This window comes from Prenolepis imparis, unplaced genomic scaffold, assembly GCF_030444845.1.
Source record: "Prenolepis imparis isolate NDT839.2.m4 unplaced genomic scaffold, iyPreImpa1.0 SCAF_3, whole genome shotgun sequence".
NCBI classification, from domain to species: Eukaryota; Metazoa; Arthropoda; class Insecta; order Hymenoptera; family Formicidae; genus Prenolepis; species Prenolepis imparis.
Window position 1 is genome coordinate 13,552,889 of NW_028141161.1, and position 20,696 is coordinate 13,573,584.

Consider the following 20,696-nt stretch of genomic DNA (forward strand, 5'->3'; position numbering starts at 1 on the left):
ATAAAGCCATAACGCGCTTTATGTTACATCGTTGTGAAATGATTAGAACGCGTTATATCTTTGAACCACGTTGATTAGAAAGAAATACAAAAAGAGAGAAACTCATTTATCACACTGTATTATTCCTTAATACGACGAAGAAATTGGCGATGAGATTCCTATAATTTATAAAATTAGTAATGTGATTTCAAATGTAGTTTCAAACATTTTTGTAACTCATCGTTATATATGTGATAAATCTTCCAACATATATTTCACGCTGTAAGTATTAATTTAACTGATGCCGATGTAGGATCAATCTGATGATTGATCGTCATTCGATTAAAGAGCACGATATGAAAGTCTCATGAAAATGTCAAACTCAACAGACTGGATATTTTGCCTTTCAAGATATATGAATCATATATTTTTAATTTCTACAGTATTAGATTGTTCCGGTTGACTATCTCGCTATCATTAATAAAAATTAGCATAGAAGAAACTTTCCTAAAACATTCGACATTATCATTATTGATGATCGAAGATTATTAAAGTTGATGATTACTTCAACGATTTAATAATATATCATAACATTCGTAACAGAAAAGAAAAATAATTTCACAAGATTGCTATTTACGATATTTAAAAATTGTAAAACGGCGGTGTTTCTTTGTCTTTCAACGCGGAAAGAAAATGAAGTATTTAATAAGATAGTAATTAATCTCTTAAATGAGACTTGGAAGCTCCTTCTTACAAGATTGTAAATGAGACGAGTGAAAGACTTTGTATGTGGAAAAAACGCGCAGATCTGGTCCGATAATGGAAAAGGTGTGCAACACATTAATATATCCGCGAATAATATCGCCTCTAATTATGCTATCCGGTGAAACACGTAACGACGTAAATCTATTTTTAGATTTTAGATTAACAAGCGATGCGATACACATGGAGTAATTGCCTTCAATTCATCTATTTCAAAACTCATTACTGTAGTGCATCTTGGAACACTGGTAATTTCGCGTAACGCATAATGCGCGATCATAATGCAATTATAATGCGCGAGAGATGTAGCTTCTAGAGACGATTTAATCGAGGGCAGAGCAAATTGCGGTTCATGCGCTCGCGTGAATAAATTGTTTTTATCGGCGGTAACTGATTAAATATCGTACGTGTCGTGGAAATTGATCCGTATACACGCAGATCCCCGTAGAAACAAACGTCGCTGAAAGAAGTGAACGAGCGTAAATAATACAAGGACGAGATCGTGTGTCTCCCGCCACGACATAATTTCCTCTCGACATACTTTTATTTCCCCGTCACCGCCAATTTAGGTATCGACGACTGAACGAGAGGAATCGGATCTATAGAGAACGACGGTCGATTTCCGCTAAGCGACTTCAGAAGCTCTTCCGTCACGTCGCGACGAAACTTTCGCGTTTCTTTTTTCTCACGCGGAGAATGTTTCGTAACCGCATATCGGAATATATAAAAATTATTCATGTGTGCGTGCAGAAGTGCTAAATGATCGCTTCGCCGTTTGCTTACACGACGGAAAGTTTCACGACAGGAGTCTCCGCGGCAAACACTGACGTCAGCATGGTCGACGCGTGTTCGTCCGTGCAATGAAAGTGGTCTAACGAGTAACTGGCCATTCAAGTGTATATGCACGCGACATGGTCGCTGCACTTCTCTCTTTCTCTCTTCCTCTCTCGTGAACCGTATTTGCGACTTTATCTAATAATAACGCGCCAAAGTGAAGGCGACAGTCAGGGAACTGTGCTTAGCAACTGACCGATTTTCATCGAGGGAATACTGACCCATTAATTTGATAAACCGCTCGTGGCAAGGCAGATTATATCGCGAGATTATATCGATGTCGCCCGGAGTGATTCCCGTGATAATTGGATCGAAACGTGGACACGAGTCAAACGCGAAAAACGTAGCGATGAAGATACCTTGATATAAAACCCAGCAGCATCACTCACTAGTAGTCAGACCGTACCATATAAGGTTCGTAATGTTCCATCCGATGAACTCTATCAAGAACTGACCTTCCAACGCATAATGTATGTCTTTCTTAGCACGACAAAAAACTGAGAAATTCGTGATCTTTATATATAATATATGCATATAGCGATATATCAATTAATAATCAATTTTTTTCTTATTCATAATTTATCGAAATGGTCTACTAATCGTTCAATTAGCATAGGAATTTTCATTAATAATACGATATATGTCTTAGTTAAAATTATATCCGTAATTTTCACACGTCAACGTTATCGCGAGACATGAGACTCTTTCAAGTAGTTCAAGTAGTTCAATAGGTAATTGGAGCGGCAAACGATGGTCGATCGACAGCCGCAATCGCGGATCTAACGTGGGCAGGGGATCTCCTTGAAATCGCCGCCCATTACACTCGCTCCTTAGCTATTGCAGACACACTTTTCCCAGTTAGTCACCCTTGTATATGCAATTCCTCCTGTCGCGGCGCGTGCTCACGTGACGTGACGTCGCGATTTGACGCCGCGAGCCAAGTCGCGATTATGTCATAGGAGAGCGTTTAAGTATTTAGCGCGGACGAGCGTTTCGCCGACACGAGGCTCCCTCGATGGAGAAAGACCTCCAGGAGTTTGTCGTCTCGCGTGGGCGAGGAGATCGCGCCCAGTTCAATTGCGATGACTTCCGAACTTTAAACGCGCACCCACGCGAAACCTACATACATCGGCCGATGAAATGTACCACGCGATTCTATCGATTTCTAATTAAATTCATAATTCAATTCGCGAATCTTAATTTGTGTTCTTCTATAAACGGATGAATAAATTTGTACGGTGATGTCACGTATGAACTGTCAGTGATGTTTATATAACGTGTACAGAGGAAGAGAGAAAGTGTATTTGACAGACGACATTTTTTACTTTTTCTTTTTGTCAGCATTTACGTCTCTATTGATTTTTCCGATTGACTCATCACTTGAATAGAATGTGTGCTATAGAAGTATCTCTCTTTGCCTATTATATTCATGGTTCGAATCATTTGAAGAATATTATACACGAAGAGCTGGTGCGGAAAAGATAGTCTCTGATTCTTTTAAAGAAAGTATTTAGAAATATTTGTAACTTTTCCCTTTCAATAAAAAATCTATTTTTAAAAAAATTAATTGATGTAATACACATATTAAAATCGCAATACGTTGTTTGCAAAAAATTTATTAATGGAATTTTTGTTATAATAAAAAAAAAAAAAAAAAAAAAAAAATGAAAAACCGCATAACGTTACGAAAAGGGCACATTTAATATCATACTTTCTTCCGGTTATCGACAGCCTTTTCCCGACTCTCGTAGAGTGAAACGTTTATGGAAACGTACCAGCTCCAGGCTCTCTAAGATCTCGAACCGATATTTTAAAGAACACGAAGTAAAAGTGGGCGTGGTAGTTCCGAACGGATTGTCTTTCCTTCTTATATGCATGAAATATTCCGATAAAACTCGACATGCGAACCCGTCACATCTTTCTCGTTCACGCTTCGCCAATAAAAAAAAGAAGCTTGAATTCTATTTCACAAAATACTTTCACTCACGAGAAACATTTGCAAACATTAAAGTTATTTATACGGCATTGAATATATAAGTTCTTGTGACGTAAGTTCTTATGACATTTCGTAAATAGAGCACGGATCATACATTGAAATATTTTAACTGTGACGACTAAAATTTTGGAATTTTTTTCGTATTTTATATGCAAAATAATCCGTGTTAACAATGAAAAAATTTGAGAACAATCAGCGGAAGTGCTTACTTATGTTCTATTCCATCCGACGCATGTTTTAAAGATCCTGTCGTATTAGAGACCTTCTAAGCCGCGTAAACGCCAAGTTTAACGTAATTGTCAATTATTATATGTTACATAACGCCGGGATTGCCGTCTCTTGAATGGGTTAACGATTTTAAATCAACCTCTATCAAGAGAACGATCCCACGACTATTGTCGGAATAGTGACATAACATTCTCCGAAACCACCGCGAAATATCATCATACTTAAATACCTGCTATACTTTTTGTTTACATTGTGTTTCAATGCCATATATATAATTCTTGCTTCAAAGTTAATATGCACTGCATTGCGAGTTTTAATTAGTCAATTAACTTTAATTGTATAAGTAAAAAATTCAAGTTTCTTAAACATTTTAATAACGCGTATATAAACTATTTATTATATAAATAATTATATAATAATGAGTAAATTATTTATTCGCTAATCTGCAAGATATCCATTAGTCAGAAAAAGTATATAATTTATTCTCATTTTATTCTAAACATTTTCTACTTTCATATTTGATACTGGTTGACAAATACTTAGGGGAATAAAATCATATTGCTCTACACAGAAAATTATTACCTTGCAATTGTACTGTCAATCAGTGTACTATAATTAAAAAACTTTCGACAGCGACATTAAGATGTGAAAATACAGACTCAAATATCAGCTCGACATATTTCTCCGTTAAAGATTCAAAAAATCGAAAGTCCACGCATAATTAGAGAAAATTTCACACCCATATTTCTATGTATTTGAAAATGAAAGTCGTCGAGCCGCTTTCTCGAAAAAATTGTCAAATTTTTACTGACGAACGCATTGATTTGAATATTAGAATATGAATATTAGAATCGCAGCTGTTTAGTTTTTAGTTTATTAACAGTTGCAAATACTTCTCTGGGATGTGTTGTATGCCAACAAAGGAGATTACATAATGCATCACATACCAACACGACGTATGCGACGCAGCACGCACAAGAGAAAGTATGTGTATATATTGCGGCATCATTAATCCATGCCATCCGAAACGATAGTGAATTTCCAGATCACGTATTTTCATAATTATATATCATCCGTTTTGTTTGTCCTCCGACTTTTAGAATGTAAAATCGAGTGCAAGGATGTAGAACCGATTAATCAATTTCTTTAAATAAAACTATCAATAATAGAACAATCGTACAATGATATAGAAATAACATTTCGATTGCATACTTTCTTTTTACGTGTTGCTGTCGTTATTAAGAATTATGTCACCTTTGCTTCATGCGAATTGCACGCAGGTGGATTTAGAATAATTTAGGCGTGAATTAAGCAATTTAAGATGAGTCATTTATTATGCAAGCAAATTGCAGATTTTCTACGAGAGAAAAAAAGGATGAAAAATTTGATAATATTCTTAGATTAAATCAAATATATAAAATAGTATAAATAGAGAATATATATTATTTACATAAATAGGATTACGTAATAGAAAAGAAAAGATAATGTACATTTAACCAAATGTTTTCTCTATGATATTTTCGTATAAAAATTCCAAAATACCAATAATTCTATAATATAAATATTTCGGCGTATTTTAATTTGCATTTCGCAAGAAGCATAAGAATCGATTTGCTTAAGCTTAGATATAATTAGAATTATATCTAAGCCTCTTACATTTAAGATAAACTTTTTATGCGCAGAAAAAGGGATGTTTTTTTGTATTTACTCACCAATAAAAATACCAATGTGACCTTCCTCCAGTCCATGGCTAAAATAAAAGAGAAAGTCTTATTAATAACTGGGTCGAAGACTGTGAGAATACGATCGACTGTGCAAACATCATCTACGTCATGAAATATAGGCAATAATTCAAAAATTCGCATTTCTTATCATACTTGCACGCTTATCCGAAATATATTCTTTTATCATCAACGGCAGTAATTCCTTTAGTTAATAAATTTATCGAAGTAATTCGACTTCCCTTTTTAAAAAATATATTTTAAAAATATTAAATTAAAAAAATTACTATTTACTTCATAAAGAATCTATTACATGTCTATATAATTAAGCAAGATAATCCAAAAATCATGGTATACCATACACAATATTAGAAATCATTCAAGTTTAAAAAAGCGTAAATATAATTCAATTTCAATCTTTAAATTTTTTAAATTATTTTTCTCGATAATAAAACCTCATATAAAAAATTTTTATTCTACTTTTTCTCTCAGCTTTTAATTTCTCATAACAAATCATTTTCTTGTCAATTGTACTATAAATTTTGGCTCATCTTATATAATAGAAATATAGTTAGTATAATTACAGAAAAAGTTTAATAGATTTTATAAAAAAAAAATTGTTTTACGATTAATGAACACTTTTTCATTATTATATTACATGTTATTAGAAAGGAGTGTAATAAGTATATTTGTCTAACACTTTAAGACATAACGACTGGATCACTTTCGCTTCACACCCGGTTTATTCTTTTCCTATCACTATCTTACTCTCCTTATCCGACCTTGAGCTCGCTTTTAGAGAGTTGTGTCTGACATTCCCTATGTTAATTTCATCTAATCTATAGAAGGGGCCCACGAGAGAGAAGAGAACAGTTGCCCTAGCATCCTCTACTATAAATCGACACGGGGTACAACAAAGGTCCGCCTCATTCTCTCATTCCATTCCACAAATCGCAGTTCGAAGCGGTCTGCGGTTGCAAAAAAAAAGAAAAAAAAATAAAGAAAAGAACAAAGATCGCGATGCTTCGTGATGTCACCCCGACTGAGGGTTAAGACCGACCTCTCTCTTTCTCTCAATGACGAGACAGGTAAACGTTTTCAGGTGGGTTAGTATATAGCGGGGCCCGTTCGCGCGTTCGGATGCAGTCGATGCAGGCGTTTGCTTGCCGAGAAAGCGCGACACGTTTGTTCGCGAAGGCGGAGGTGGCGATGCACGATGCAACGTTCACTTTTTAGAACACCGCGGATAGGCGGTGGCGATGAAAAATATTGACCTCGACCACCACCGGACCACCATGGTCGGCTATGATCGCTATTATCGCGAGCCCTTTTCAACTCTGGCTCTAGCGGATGTTATATCTCGCGACATGCTCCGTGATTTATGAGATCGACATCCCTGCGCGACGACGTGGTTTCCTTTTTTTATGAAACGGAGGAAACATTGTGATCAGATTCGCGATCGCGGCCAGGGACGTGTCCTTCGCGATGCTCGTTGCACTCGAGGGTGAAAAGATTCTCTCTTTTAGAAAACACAAAGTGTCTTCTGAGAAAAATAAAAAGATCGAATAAATACATATATTTATAATGAATGTATAGTGATAATAAATTATTACTAGTATAGAAAAAAGGAAAAACAATTATTAAACTAATAAAAATTAATAATTACATAATAATAATTAAGAAAATATATTATTTAAAATATATTTTAAAAAATAATCTATCTTATATCTTTTACTAGCATAAGATTAACATAAAATTCTTTAATTTTTTTATACAGATTTATTGGTATGCTGGCCGGCAAGGTCGAGTGATTTGAGTAGTGAATATGAATATTTCGACGGCGGAAACAGCTGTCACGCAGGTGATTTAAGGTTTCGATTCGAGTATGCGGGGGAGCTACGATGGATAATCGAAAAATTCAAGGACAATATAACGAGCGGTATTTACGTGGGAAGAGTCCCACGCCTGGAAATCCTCTCTCTCGATTAGAAAATTGGAGAAAATAGCGCGGTTCTTCATTATGTTCTTCATTATAGAGGACGCGAATTATCCTTAACATTTTAGCATAGCGTGTCTTTCTATCCATTATTTACATCCTTTATAATTCGAGGTAATAAATACTGAATAAATATTAGCTAATATTAGCTAAGTAATACGATTATATGAGCAGAAAATAATTAATATTAATAATCTGAAATCTTTATAATAATACAATTCAAAGTCAGTATAAATTAAGTAATTAATTCGTGTAATAGTAGTATAATACGTATACTGAAAGCGTTGAAATCACTGGAGATTGCAATGCCTGTATATAAGAAGCGTGTAAAAGTTCAGATGATTTTAACGTATCTTCTTTGCATGCGTTTAATTGTATAAAGATTCGTAATAATTAACTATTAATTTTAAATCTCGGCATCATAAACTGTAGATTAATTCGAAAGATAAATCATTGTCATTTTTGCAACACTTTGTTGCACGTAAACCCACTCTGAAAAAATTATTCTTTCTATATCCATAATAACGACTGACTTCGAAATGTTTATTTAACCCACTTGGCTTCGCAGTACGGACAATTCGAACCTTGATAGTTGCATATTTGGTTAAAGCTCGCCTACAACGTGATGTATCGATGAATTCAACGAACAGCCGAAGCCTTGGACTCATTTCCGTTGCATAACAATCATTATTAAAGCGACTATTAAGTTGACATTATTACATCCGACAATTATTATCACGCGTTTCTCATTTGTACACTCATTTATCTATAATAAATATATACTGTCAAAAATTTCGCAAAATTATATTTTCAGACATGTAATAGAAATGCAATTTTTAAATCAAATTGTCAAATATTCGATTAATTTAAATATCAATAAATTGACGGAAAAATACAAGTAATATTGATTTTATTTTTTAATTTATTTAACAGTAGATGTGTATATTTATACATTTTTTTAAAACCGCTTTAATTAAAACAGCAGGCGCGTCCTTGAATGTCCGCTAATGCAACCGTGCAAAACTTTTTTTATACGAAAAAATGATGCTATTTTTTTGCAATTTAGATGTTTAAATGACTTGATAAAATTGAGAATATGTAGTGTCTAACACCTATATAATTGTGAATCTATGATATAATAACAATGATTTGCAGAAATACTTAACATCCATAAATGGTGAATTAATTTCGTTATCTTGTTTTTATTATTATTTTTAAATTTGTATAATTATAAAATGGGACGAATCGAACGAGCGTGCAAGCATAATATTTGTACCACAGAGTGTATTATAATTTGCTAATATATACCAGAACACAAAAATTATTTTGTGCAACTTATATAATAGAGAAATAATAATATAATAGAAAAAAATTTCATTAAAAAGACATTAAAAAAAGATGTTCTAAAATTAGAAACGCTAGCCGAGCGTATTTAAAGAAAATATAATTCTAGATTTCCGGAAGTTGTGATATAATGGCAATTACGATAAACAAGTCTCTCACCTGCTGCTCCTTTTCCGAATCTCCCGAGAATAAATTCCAGGTTACTCGTGCTGCGTTACGACACCGAGAGCGATAGCGAAATTCTTCTCTTTCTCTCGCACGTCCGCCAAACGAGATACAAGCGTCGAGGCGCAAATCACCGGAAGAAAGTTGCGCGATAACGCGATCAATCGGCCAGGTCGATCGTAAATAATCTGACGATCAGCTGCGATGGATCGTCGGCGGTTTAGAGAAGTGTCGAAAACGCGTCCTCGCCGGCCACAAGATCCACCTCCTGTACGTCGGCATCCCAAAAGAATTCCTAACCTTGCTTCTGCTCTTCTCCGCTCCTTTCTCTCAGTCTCACTTTCTTCCTCTCTCTCTCTCTCTTGGCAATTTTGTAATATTTCGCGTCTCCCTCGCGCCTTTCATGAATTTATACAAGGCCGATCGCGAACGGCTTTCTTCAGCAATTCTCACGTGTGCACTTTATTAACGCGACTCACGTAACTTTCGATGATCACTTTTCGCGTAAGATCGATGTCGACAAGCCGATACTTGAACGCGACTCCTTCCTCTCGATCAGCTGTATCGATTACACGAACGACGCGCCTTTCTAAAGCTGTGTTCCGTTTGAACTGGCTGCTAATACGTCACATATGAATGAACATATACGCGTATGATTTATAGTACTGCCAATACATGCGGTTCGTTGGGGGGCGCTTTAATACCGTGATTCTTTTCTTTTTTGAAATAACGACTTTTTCGCGTGTTTAGATATCTCCCGAATTCGTTGGAATTTTTCAGAGTCGTTTTTCACTCTCGCGGCCGATCGCGCCAAGATGCTTTCCGTCGTGGCTTTTTAATGTCACAGAGAATCGAACGATGCGTTTAATGAATAGATGAATATACGTGTAAGATGTTGCTTACTCGTGATGTCGGAATACTCTCTATCTCGATCGAGTCGTTGCTGTTCGTTACGTCGCGAGTACATGTCTCTCGTCCATTGTTGATCCCTCGAGTCGTTTTTTCCGCTCTTGTCCTCTTATTTTGACACTGCACTGCACTTACTGGGTCCGCGGGTCTCCATCGAGACCCATCGAGACCGATCGAGCGCGGGGAAAGAGTACGAGACGGAAGGAACGTCCGCCACGATCAACGCGAGAGCCGAGACTGAACGTTGAGAACGTTCGGTTCGTGGCGCCACTCTTCGCGCCCCCGCGCGCCAAAGTGGGAGGGAGAGGGAAGGACGAACGATTTAACTGCGCATGCGAGAGTAAGAGAGAGAAATAGAAACTTTTGAATTAGACAGAGAAGAATGATCTAACCGCGCGAGATACTTGCCAAAAAGAGAGAGTATATAAAATTACCAATAAAGAAATACATAACAAAATAAAATAAATAAATAAAAGAGGGAAAAAGCAATGACGATAATTATGATTTTTTTTTAAAGAAAAGAGAAATAGCACGATTGAAGAATGAGAGCGAATAGACAATGAAACATAAAGAATTTGGCATTAAAGTCGCTTTTCTAGGAAAAAAAAGAAGAGAGATAATATATCGTGTGGGATAGAGATGAAAATAAAAAGAATGCGTGAAAGAAGACGAGAAAAAAGACGCGGAAAAGGATAAAAGAGCTGCACTCGCGATATGTAAAGGTCGTAATTAGACAAAGATAGAGCATGATAGGTATAATAGAAAAAAAAGAGGGGAAAAGATCGCGTACTTCTCTTTTTCGATTAACGGACGTCACGCAGCTACGAGCGCGAAAAGATGCTGCAAGATCGAAGAGAATATAAAAGAACGTACGCGAAAGCGATGTAGGCGAGAGAGGAAGCAAGATGGAACGAGTTTACGTCATCGTCTAAATTGGTATCATATGGGCGCGATGACTTCTTTCGATTTTATTTTATCTTTATGCCAAAAGATGTTGGTACAATTGTACTTTTTAAAATCTCCCTCACGATATAGAAAAAAATAATTAAATAATAATTAAAGCCCAGAAGAATTTAACAGGCTTTTTTGATATTAAAGAATTTTAAATCTTTGTTTCAAACACCTCGAAATTTTGATAAAATATATAGTTATAATAATTGTTACAGAAAGAACTGTTCATATTTTCGGTATAAATTCAAGAAAAATAGACTAAAAATTTATTTAAAAAAAAAAAAAACATTATTTTATATCTTATTATCCCTTTTATAGTTTTATATATATATCAATTTGCACTTTGTCAGATACCCCATATCTTTCGAGAGTGCAGATCGATATAAATAACTATAAATGTTGAATAATATATAAAGATTTATAGATAATATATAAATATAATATTTTTATAGATAATATATAAAGATTCATGTTATTTGTTTTATATATAGTTTGATATAATGACGCTAAATGTTTGACGTGATGAATATTAATATAAAAGATCAAAAAAAGAATGGAGGATAAAGGACATAAAAATGTCACTTCTATCTCTAAAACTAACTTTCTTTATTCGTGTTGCCACTTTATATTCATTCTTATTGTATCCAATGTGATTCAAATTTTCTCCAATTCATCAGCCATTCTTTTTATATCCCTAACTATAATACTAGAAAACAATTCCATGTACAAAAATAATCATAACAACAATAAGATACGATAAACAACAAATATTCAGTAACATATAATTCACACATTCACATCGAAAGTAACATGAACTTGTTTCTCTGTATATACGGATCATATATGTAAAAGGTGTTAAATTTTATGGTCCTGGATTCCACACTTATATATATCAAAAGGCATTCCTATACTTCAGTATTTTGCTACGTAAAATGATATACTCAGTGTTCAAAATATCATTATGGATATGTGTGTCATAATAGAGAATAATTATTACGTCGTGCGATAAATTATCGGCGATACCCGAAATAGCAGAATTATGATCTTACATATAAAAAGTCTTCTTAAAGTATTACAATCTTAATTGGATATAATATTGTTTTGTTTAGCAACTTTCTAATGTTTTAATGCGATATTTCCAAAGATTGAACAAAGTTGTTTCCAAAAAAATTATTTCTTCGATAATATGTATTTGACTATTGAAATTTAATCGTAAACTCGAGACTTTTCTTCTAAGTTTTATCTTATCCCGCGATTACTGTGATTCTATTTTCTCTCGATCGTTATTGACTTTTTTAAAAAGTATTTACCTTGGATTTGTTTTATGCTTGCGATACATACTTTAAATGTTAAAATATTTACTTTCACTAATTCATGAAAAAATGTATAGAATAATCGTTATTACACGCATTAATCGCAAACAAATATAACAATAATAATCAACATCTGAATGAACGCACTATGTTTATGATCACAATGTTACTCTGTATAGCAACTTGTAATAATCTTTTCCGTTAAATATCGAAAATTACACGCAATTCGGCGTCTCTAGCAGCAATGTTAACGATATAAATTTCGCAACAATGTTCTTACATATCGCACTTTAACATCCAACGTGTTAATGATGGCGTAACTTCGTGTGCTTCTTTGACTCATGTCAACACCGGTTGCTTAACAGTATCACAACATGGACCTTCAAACATGTAATACAGCGATATTTGGACAACTCTACTAGATACATTGGATAAATATATTATAAGTCATATATATATAAGTTATATGACGCGCATATCATAATATTGTACATATCTTCTCCATGGAAACATTAAGAAAGGAAGTGTAAGTAAAAAGGCACTATTTCTGGGAATGGGAAAGAAGTTTCTTTAGGCCTCTCCCTAACTTTTATCAAATCCCTCCGCGACATCACAGATCTCACATTGACAGAAGTTACGCCGCTGCGAAACGTGTCACCCTCATTTCATTACACACCTGCATACTTATAAAGTCTTAATCCATTATTCATCCATCACAGAATACATTCCAATTTTACTAAAGTAAATTATAAATATAGCCCCATTCTTTTAAAAATTCAATATGCTCAAGCATACCCAACAAATATACTGGAAGCATAAACTTATTGTTAGTTGGTTTATAAACTAGACTGGAATTCATTATTATATGCTACAAAACGATGGAATTTTCTCTTATTATCGCATACAGTTGACTAGTCATTGGGAAAATTATTAATTGGCAAGAGAATGTTCAATTGTTCTATGCACAGTTCAACATGCCATTTTTCTAGTCACGATGAATATCAGCTTGTTGTAATCGCATTATGTAAAAACACCGGTGTTACTTTATATTGACTGTCGAGGATGACATTGATTTAACAATCCTTCCATCAAACAGGTGTTTCGTGATCAGTCTCTTCGATTCTTCCCAATCTCCAAGCATTTGGATCTCCTGCCGCTGTAAATTAATAATACATTTTTTTTTAAACAATTTTACAATATATTTTTCACTATAATCAAAGCATATTTGAAAATAGACTTGTTCGAGATATATATTATATAACAGTTGTTTTTTCCTTATTAAAAGAAATTGTAGTAATTGTACATTATTTTTTAAGATCGATATTATATAGATAGAAATAAATATGTCTTTATTATATTTTTGTCAGTTAAAAATGTACAAAGAAATTAAAAGATATAGCATGCAAGAATTTAATATATAATTCTTCTTTTTCTCTTTACATTACTACTATGAATTTTCAAGATTAAATATGTTTTTAAAAACGCCATTTCAGTATTTAATATGTCCATTTTATAAACACTGCTTTTTTCGCATATTTAGATTTATTATGCACAATAATTTTTGAAAGTATAGAAAACTCACCTTTTAGTATAATATCCAGGAAGAACATTAAATGATGTTACTCTTTGACATTTGTATAATATACACGCATCCATTGCAGGAACATGTACAGCATATACGATTTTGTGCTAGATTGCACAATTGGTAGGCAAGGATATTACAGTGAAGTTTGAACATTATACGATATTGGATGTGAAGGAAATGCATAGGATGGTACACGTAGAGGGTTTGTATGGTGTAAGGTATTATTCAATACTTCTTGGCTCGTGTACAGTAGCGGCATTCTCTCTTCTATTTTTGAAGCAAAATCAAAGTTGATGCAAAATTATAAAAAAGGTGCATATAAATAAATATGAGAATCTACAATATATATTAATCAATACATATATTATATATTATATATATTATATATATTATATATAACAATATATATTAATATTATGTTAACTCGATAACAAGAAATTGTATTACTTTGAAATATGATATTTTATAAAGATTAAATATAAAATTAAAATAAAAATGGCTGTTTTTTTAGTTAATAATTTTTTAAAATTATTTTGTATTTATTGGACTTTAATCAATATATTTTTTTATATTATAAATAGTCACTATATTGATGGTGCAAATTTTAGCAACATCATCAAAATTAAAAAAGAAAAAATATATAATGAACAAAATTATATTTATTATAGAAATCAATATTGAACATAAAGAATAACATTACAGATGAATTAAAACATTAGATGCACGCATGCACATGCTTGAGTTCTATAGAGAATGTGCATTTTGCTAAGAATATGTAAGAAAAAGATAGATTGCTGATTTAAATTAATAAAGAATATACAGAGTATAAATACAGTTTCTTTTTTAGGAGAAAAATAGTGCCACAATATATTAAAAAATATTGATAAAGGCAAAGTTCAAAGTAATACCATAAGAAAAGACAATTTATCATACACATTTTTGGTTGAAATCTTTGATAATAGCGAAAATAGAAATCGATACATAAAAATAAATACATACCTTGAAGTTGACGACTAATGAGAGCAGTAATGCCTTGACTGTCACCAGTCTTTTTTACAACAAAAAGTTTTGTATCAGCATCATTTTCTAAGGCTCCGATTCCACCCAGACCAATTATCTGTCCATTTTGCTGCTGATGATTGCTAGCAGCCATTGTTTCACTGACCTAATGCAAATAAATATAGCATATATATATATATATATATTTGAATTTTTTATTAACAAATCTTTTTAACAAAATAATTTACTTAATAATTCTTAATAATTTTCGTAAAGCAAAAAATATTTGAGCTTTTTATAGCTTTTTTAAACATCTTTAATAATTAATATAATTCTATGTAAATTTAATATTTTAGTTGAATATATAATAATAAAACTGTACCTGCATCAACTTCTTAACTACATCTCTGCCCAAAATGTGATCAAACACTGCCTGCAGGAATTGATCGCTAATTATGCTTAACTTTAGTTTGTCCCTATGCCATAATAATATCCTTGATTCTTCCATAGCTGTTATTGACACCTAAGTAAATATATGTAATGTGCACTTTAAGTATTTATATCGACGTCTATTGAAAATATTTGATAAGCATTGAATTGTGCAATAAAAAAACTCGTTGATATGAAACACATATCGATAATAAATTGCATGATAACAAATGTGCCTGATAACAAATTTACCTGGAAATATTCGTCTGTCGAAACACCAAACCATTCTGGAGAATCCAGGAACTGATGTGGGAAGACAATATGCAATGCTCTCCCACTTTGTGAGACAACTAGTCTGAATAATGAGAATAAAAATATATTGTTAATAACTAAATTTAAAATAACTCTTTTTGATATATATATATATATATATATATATATATATATATATCTAAATCTAAAGAACTTAAATAAGATGCATTCTTACTTTCCCGACAGCACCAACGATAAAGAATCGACTTTGGTCACTTTTTCTTGTGCGTAAACCTCTTGATACTTCAACTGGCGAATGACCTTCATACAATTTAATACTTTTTTGAATTGATGACGAGAAACTCGTAATGGCTGGAACACTGCAATGTATACCTATGTAAAAGAAGATGACTGTGAAATATTTTTATTAATCCTGCTTGTTTTAAACATGAAAATAAATTAATATATTAATATATTGAGAGCGAGATTTCAACTGCATTATTAGACCGTCTTGTTAATATATTACTAGTATTATTGTCGTTATTGGTGTTTGCTTATTGTTTAAAAAGATTCTACCACATTCAAAACAGAATTGATAGCAGTTGATCTCAGCCACTAAATTTCATAACACACAAATTGATTTTGACAGGCGCTAAATAGAATATATGTAATTCGTAATAATGTATTTGTAACAATAGTGCGAAAATAAATAAATAAGAAATCATTGTGTATGATACAAATGCTGCAGCCAGACAAGAAGCAAATTACACAGAAATCATCGTGTATGGCTAACTACTTTTCAAGTTCCTAGTATCTATTTAAGATATATAATATATAATATTCTAAAGAATATAAATAAATGAAAATATTTCTCCATATATTTAATGCTATATGTTACATTTCAAAATATAAATTATTTTATATCTGATCTTTTTTGTATCAATCTTACAAATTATTAATATTATTAAAACATACATTAGTATTGAACAAGAATATTATAGAATATCTATAAATAAAAAGAAATAAATAAACATGCAAATTATTTATAAATTTATGAAAACTATAAATATATAATACTGTCTACAAATTCATTCCTCTAATATCTCTAAAAGAAACAAGATAGATTATACAAAATAAAAAAAATTGAGCATAAATGCTTTTAGACCTTAAAAGAATCTAATATCTTTAAGATCAGATATTGACACGTTACTCTTCAAATCATCGTCTTCTACTTGCTCTTCACTTACCTCTTCGATTTCCCTTGTAAACTTGATAGGCCTGAGCTTGTAAAGAAGCGTGCATACATGGACGAAGTTGATGGCAACAAAGAGAGCATTCCAGAGAGCAGCGTCCAGCCAACAAGCTATTGTCCAGCCCCACAAAGCAAGAAAGGCACAGCCCACGAGTAGAGTGCACCTTAAATAGAGCACACCATGTATGCCGCTTGGTGCAAGGTGTGACAATAGGAAGAAGGCATTTGCGAGTTGAAAGTAGATGTGGTTCACGTAAATTCCTTGATAGGGTTGGCAGGTAAGAGCTCCGTACAGAAAGGTTGGAGGCACTATCGGCGAATGAGGATAACCGGATCCATGGCTGACCACTGACAGTCCAGTACCTGCACAGACATGAGAGTAACACGATGCATTTCCGATGAAGTTATCGTCGCAACCCGAAAATCATCCTTCGGGTTAATTGCAAATGGTGAATTGTCAAATGTACCCTCTCTATTATCAGTGGTCACATTCCTGCATTCGTCGTTATCGTGGTGTGCCGACGCTGGTAGTGATACCTCTGACGTGACGGTACTACGTGGGACATTGGACGCTGCTGCATTCGTTAGACTGGCATCGATGGTAATGGAGGTCCAGTATAGAAGCACGACGAACGAAATGGAAGTACCCCAGCCTACTCGGCTTTCTGTTGGGTCGAAGCAGATCCACATCCCCGCATTACCACCAAGCTGGACCGATTTCGTTTCGCTCTACAAGCAAATTCATTTACATATTGATTATAGATTATATTATTAAGTATTAACAAAATATATTCATTTTAATCATTGCAAATCAAATCGGAATTATATTTTCTCAAATTATTAAATACTTTTCCATTTAGTATAATATTGCACTTGCTATAAAAAATTAATAATGCATATTAGAGGATATATGTTATTTTAATTTTACATATATGATAATCTTCTCAATATCATATATTTACAGTGGTATAATTTTTATTAAAATGCAAGTTAAATGCAATTAAATTACTAATAACAATTGCATTTCATACTTATTCATAAATGATGGAAAAGTGAATGCTCTGTGCCATTTGTGAATATGCAGTCACTGCTCACATTTTTATATTACTCTCAGCTAAAATTGGAACTGGATGACGAGAACCATCTTGCAGACTTCAGATCAAGGAAGAATATTTGCATTACCAGTCGCTCTAGGAAGACAATATTAACATCTGTAATTCAAACAAATAGATACTTAATCAATATACATGACTATGTATTATATATATGTATATATGCGTATTTCAAAAGAGTATGAACTATATCATATCTTACAATCTTACAATCAGTAATTATCTTTTTCTGTTATATATCTTTATCAATATTTGAATAATAAAAATTAGATAAGATCGTACATTAGAAAGAACAAGATTGTTTTCAACACAGAAATTATCAGTATATAAGAAATATAAGAGATATGTTAAGTTAACTTAAAAAATACAATTTTATTCACTAATATCCTCAAGTCTTGACTCGCAGCACAATCTAATTTATCGTATATCTTAAAAAATATTGATATCTCGAAATTAAAACATCTGCGAACAAGATAAAAGATAAAACACTTCTCATTGTCAAATATTCCACATATCATAGTATCACAAAAGACAAAAGGAGTATATTGGTGCTCATTCTCATATAAGAACTCGAATGCAATTTAAATTACCGGGGAACACGCAGACAATTTAATTTAATCCAATTTCCACGATCCCATTTCCTGTTTCGCTCGAAGCAGCAGAATATACGTGATCCATGTATATATATATACATATAAGCGTATTCTTCGACCTACCATTTTACACACAATCTCTACTCCAGGAAGGAGATACTCTCTCGTTTCCAAGTAATCCACCGCGTGCGTGCGAAAAAAAAACGCACGCGAGTTTCGATCCGCGAGACGCCGTTGCACGAAAATTACATATATCGCGATGCGTGTCCCGGCACGGGACGTCTCGTTCGTTCTTCGTCCTCGCGAGCTCTTTCGTCGAAAAAACAAGAAAAAAAAATAATCGGAGACAGGCTCGTATTATTTAAGAAAGCACGTCCCTTTTGAAATCAATAAATAACTCACTCATGGAAAATCGGTGACGGTGGGGGCGTACGCGAGGCATACAGATGAAAGGGCGAACGGTGACGGTGTCGTCGTCGTCGTCGTCGTCGTCCAAGGAAGAGACTCGTCGTCGCTGCTGACCCTGGGGTTCGCCGTAAAATCAAGGGACGAGGAAGAGCGCGCGCGCTAAGTTGATCGGGGAAATGAATTGAAATTGCTTGGATCGGCCGCGATCTCTCGTCCGCTCGATCGTAACGGGAAACGTCAGACTGGCGCGGAGCGCGCGACGTTATGAATTTCCGATCGGCCGGATGGAGCGAGGAGGAGAAGAGGCGTGAAGGTGGATGTTGGCGATGGCGATGGAGGGGCGAACGAAGGCGTCGGAAATTAGGTTGAGTGTGTTCGGAAATTCGTTCGTGCGGAGCAAAGTGGTCTTCGATCGACCAATCAGGATGACAGGAGCGAGGGATCCCTTCCTTTTGATTGGTCCATCGAACGCTGCTTCGTTCGGTACGAGCGAATCTTCGAACGCGACCCAGAATTTCCGGCAGAAATTTTGAATCACAGAGGCGGTATTTATTTTAATTTACATCTCTAACCACATCTGAACATTTATTATTTCGGATCTTTCGCAGAAAGATCCTGAGTGAAATACAAGCGTGAAATGGCGACGGAGAAGGATTTAGTAAATGGTACATAGTTACATAAATATTGCATATATAAATGTTAATCGAAATCAAGGATTGTGGCATATTTGACAAGTAACCTTCAATTTCTCCCTCTCTCTCTCTCTCTTTTCTTTCTTTATATAGTATATATATATATATATTACGCCACGAGAGAAAATATTTTTTTCGCCCATTTTCATTGCATCTCTTACTTCTTATTGTCTTTATTCAAAACTACATGATATATACTAACAGATGTTTCATTCACTTTCTTGACACATGTATCTAATTGTCTTATGTAATCTGATTAGAAACACTCATCAACATCAATTGCATACTTATTAAATACAAAAGAAATATATTGTTTGCATTTTAAATTTGCAGCTGTAAGGGAATCGCTAAAGGCTGATGGAGACCTGGATCGTATAAAGGCAGAAATGCGTACAGAAGTGATAAAGCTGCTAGATTGCTCCAGTAAAGAGAATAAATCAAATATTGTTAAGCCTACTCATGATATTATATTCCTCAATGAACTTGTTAGAGAATATTTGGATTGGATGGGATACAAATATAGCTCCACTGTATTTATCGCAGGTACACATTGCTTTACAGAATATAATGTAGCTATATGTATCATATAAAGAATAGCAATAGAAATCGTATTAAATATAAAATAATACATTTTTATTACAATTTTGCAAGTACTAATTCAAAAAAATTGTTATTTCAGAATGTGATCTCCCAAAGCATTCCTTGGATCGTACGCTTCTTGCACAGGGTCTAGGAGTAAAAGACAATGAGAAAAGCAGGAACTTACCACTGTTGTGTGGTCTTGTGCAAACATTTACTAATTTGAAAAATACCTAACTATAAATTCCACCCATAAATTATTCAATATTCAATCGCGATTTTTAATGCTATTTATTTATTTCAGATATATGTTACATAAATCACTTAGATATGTCTTTTTATATATATTATATATATATAAACATATATACACAAACTGAAATGATACAAATCATGATATTCATTACAATAAAAAAAAAATATATAAAGAACCAATGTATTAAGTTTAATTTTCAGTATATATAATATCAAAATTATATCCTCGAAATATATATTACAACAAAATTATAATATATAATAAACACAACGAATAAGATATAAGATTGTGTATGCAGTATTGTTTTGATGAGATAAAGAAAGTGTTAAAAGAATTTTATT

The 20,696-nt window shown here is 33.3% G+C and overlaps 3 protein-coding genes across 8 annotated transcripts in view; 1 reads left to right on the plus strand and 2 right to left on the minus strand.

The window, feature by feature from the left end:
- Pio (zona pellucida domain-containing protein piopio) overlaps positions 1 to 10,096 on the minus strand; it is a 53,089-nt gene extending 42,993 nt beyond the window's left edge. The window contains exons 1-2 of one of the 2 annotated variants that reach the window (XM_083034320.1): positions 9,929 to 10,096; positions 5,512 to 5,549 (exon numbers count right to left, since the gene is read on the minus strand). In XM_083034320.1, coding sequence (XP_082890446.1) covers positions 5,512 to 5,549; positions 9,929 to 9,992 — 102 coding nt within the window. In that variant the 5' untranslated portion in view covers positions 9,993 to 10,096. Of the gene's footprint in view, positions 1 to 5,511; positions 5,550 to 9,019 lie in introns of both variants that reach the window. The other variant, XM_083034321.1, reaches the window with a different exon arrangement.
- Positions 10,097 to 11,474: 1,378 nt separating this feature from the next.
- Positions 11,475 to 19,089, minus strand: LOC145934503 (popeye domain-containing protein 3). 5 transcript variants are annotated; one of them, XR_014425047.1, is made up of 11 exons: positions 18,823 to 19,088; positions 18,544 to 18,729; positions 17,811 to 17,926; positions 17,183 to 17,444; positions 16,711 to 17,078; positions 15,699 to 15,856; positions 15,464 to 15,566; positions 15,165 to 15,305; positions 14,783 to 14,948; positions 13,781 to 14,050; positions 11,475 to 13,354 (listed from the first exon to the last, which is right to left on the minus strand). XR_014425047.1 is itself a non-coding variant. In XM_083034973.1 (9 exons), the coding sequence occupies exons 3-9, from the start codon at positions 17,403 to 17,405 to the stop codon at positions 13,287 to 13,289; spliced, it is 1,227 nt and encodes a 408-aa protein (XP_082891099.1). In that variant the 5' UTR covers positions 17,406 to 17,444; positions 17,747 to 17,926; positions 18,823 to 19,089; the 3' UTR covers positions 11,475 to 13,286. The 5 variants fall into 5 exon arrangements, 1 of the variants encoding a protein (XP_082891099.1); XR_014425046.1 differs by having other exon boundaries at positions 17,747 to 17,926; XR_014425045.1 differs by lacking the exon at positions 18,544 to 18,729.
- A 56-nt stretch (positions 19,090 to 19,145) lies between these two features.
- Positions 19,146 to 20,614, plus strand: LOC145934504 (centrosomal protein 20). Its single transcript, XM_083034974.1, has 3 exons — positions 19,146 to 19,493; positions 19,854 to 20,063; positions 20,200 to 20,614. The coding sequence occupies exons 1-3, from the start codon at positions 19,466 to 19,468 to the stop codon at positions 20,334 to 20,336; spliced, it is 375 nt and encodes a 124-aa protein (XP_082891100.1). The 5' UTR covers positions 19,146 to 19,465; the 3' UTR covers positions 20,337 to 20,614.
- Positions 20,615 to 20,696: the final 82 nt, after the last annotated feature.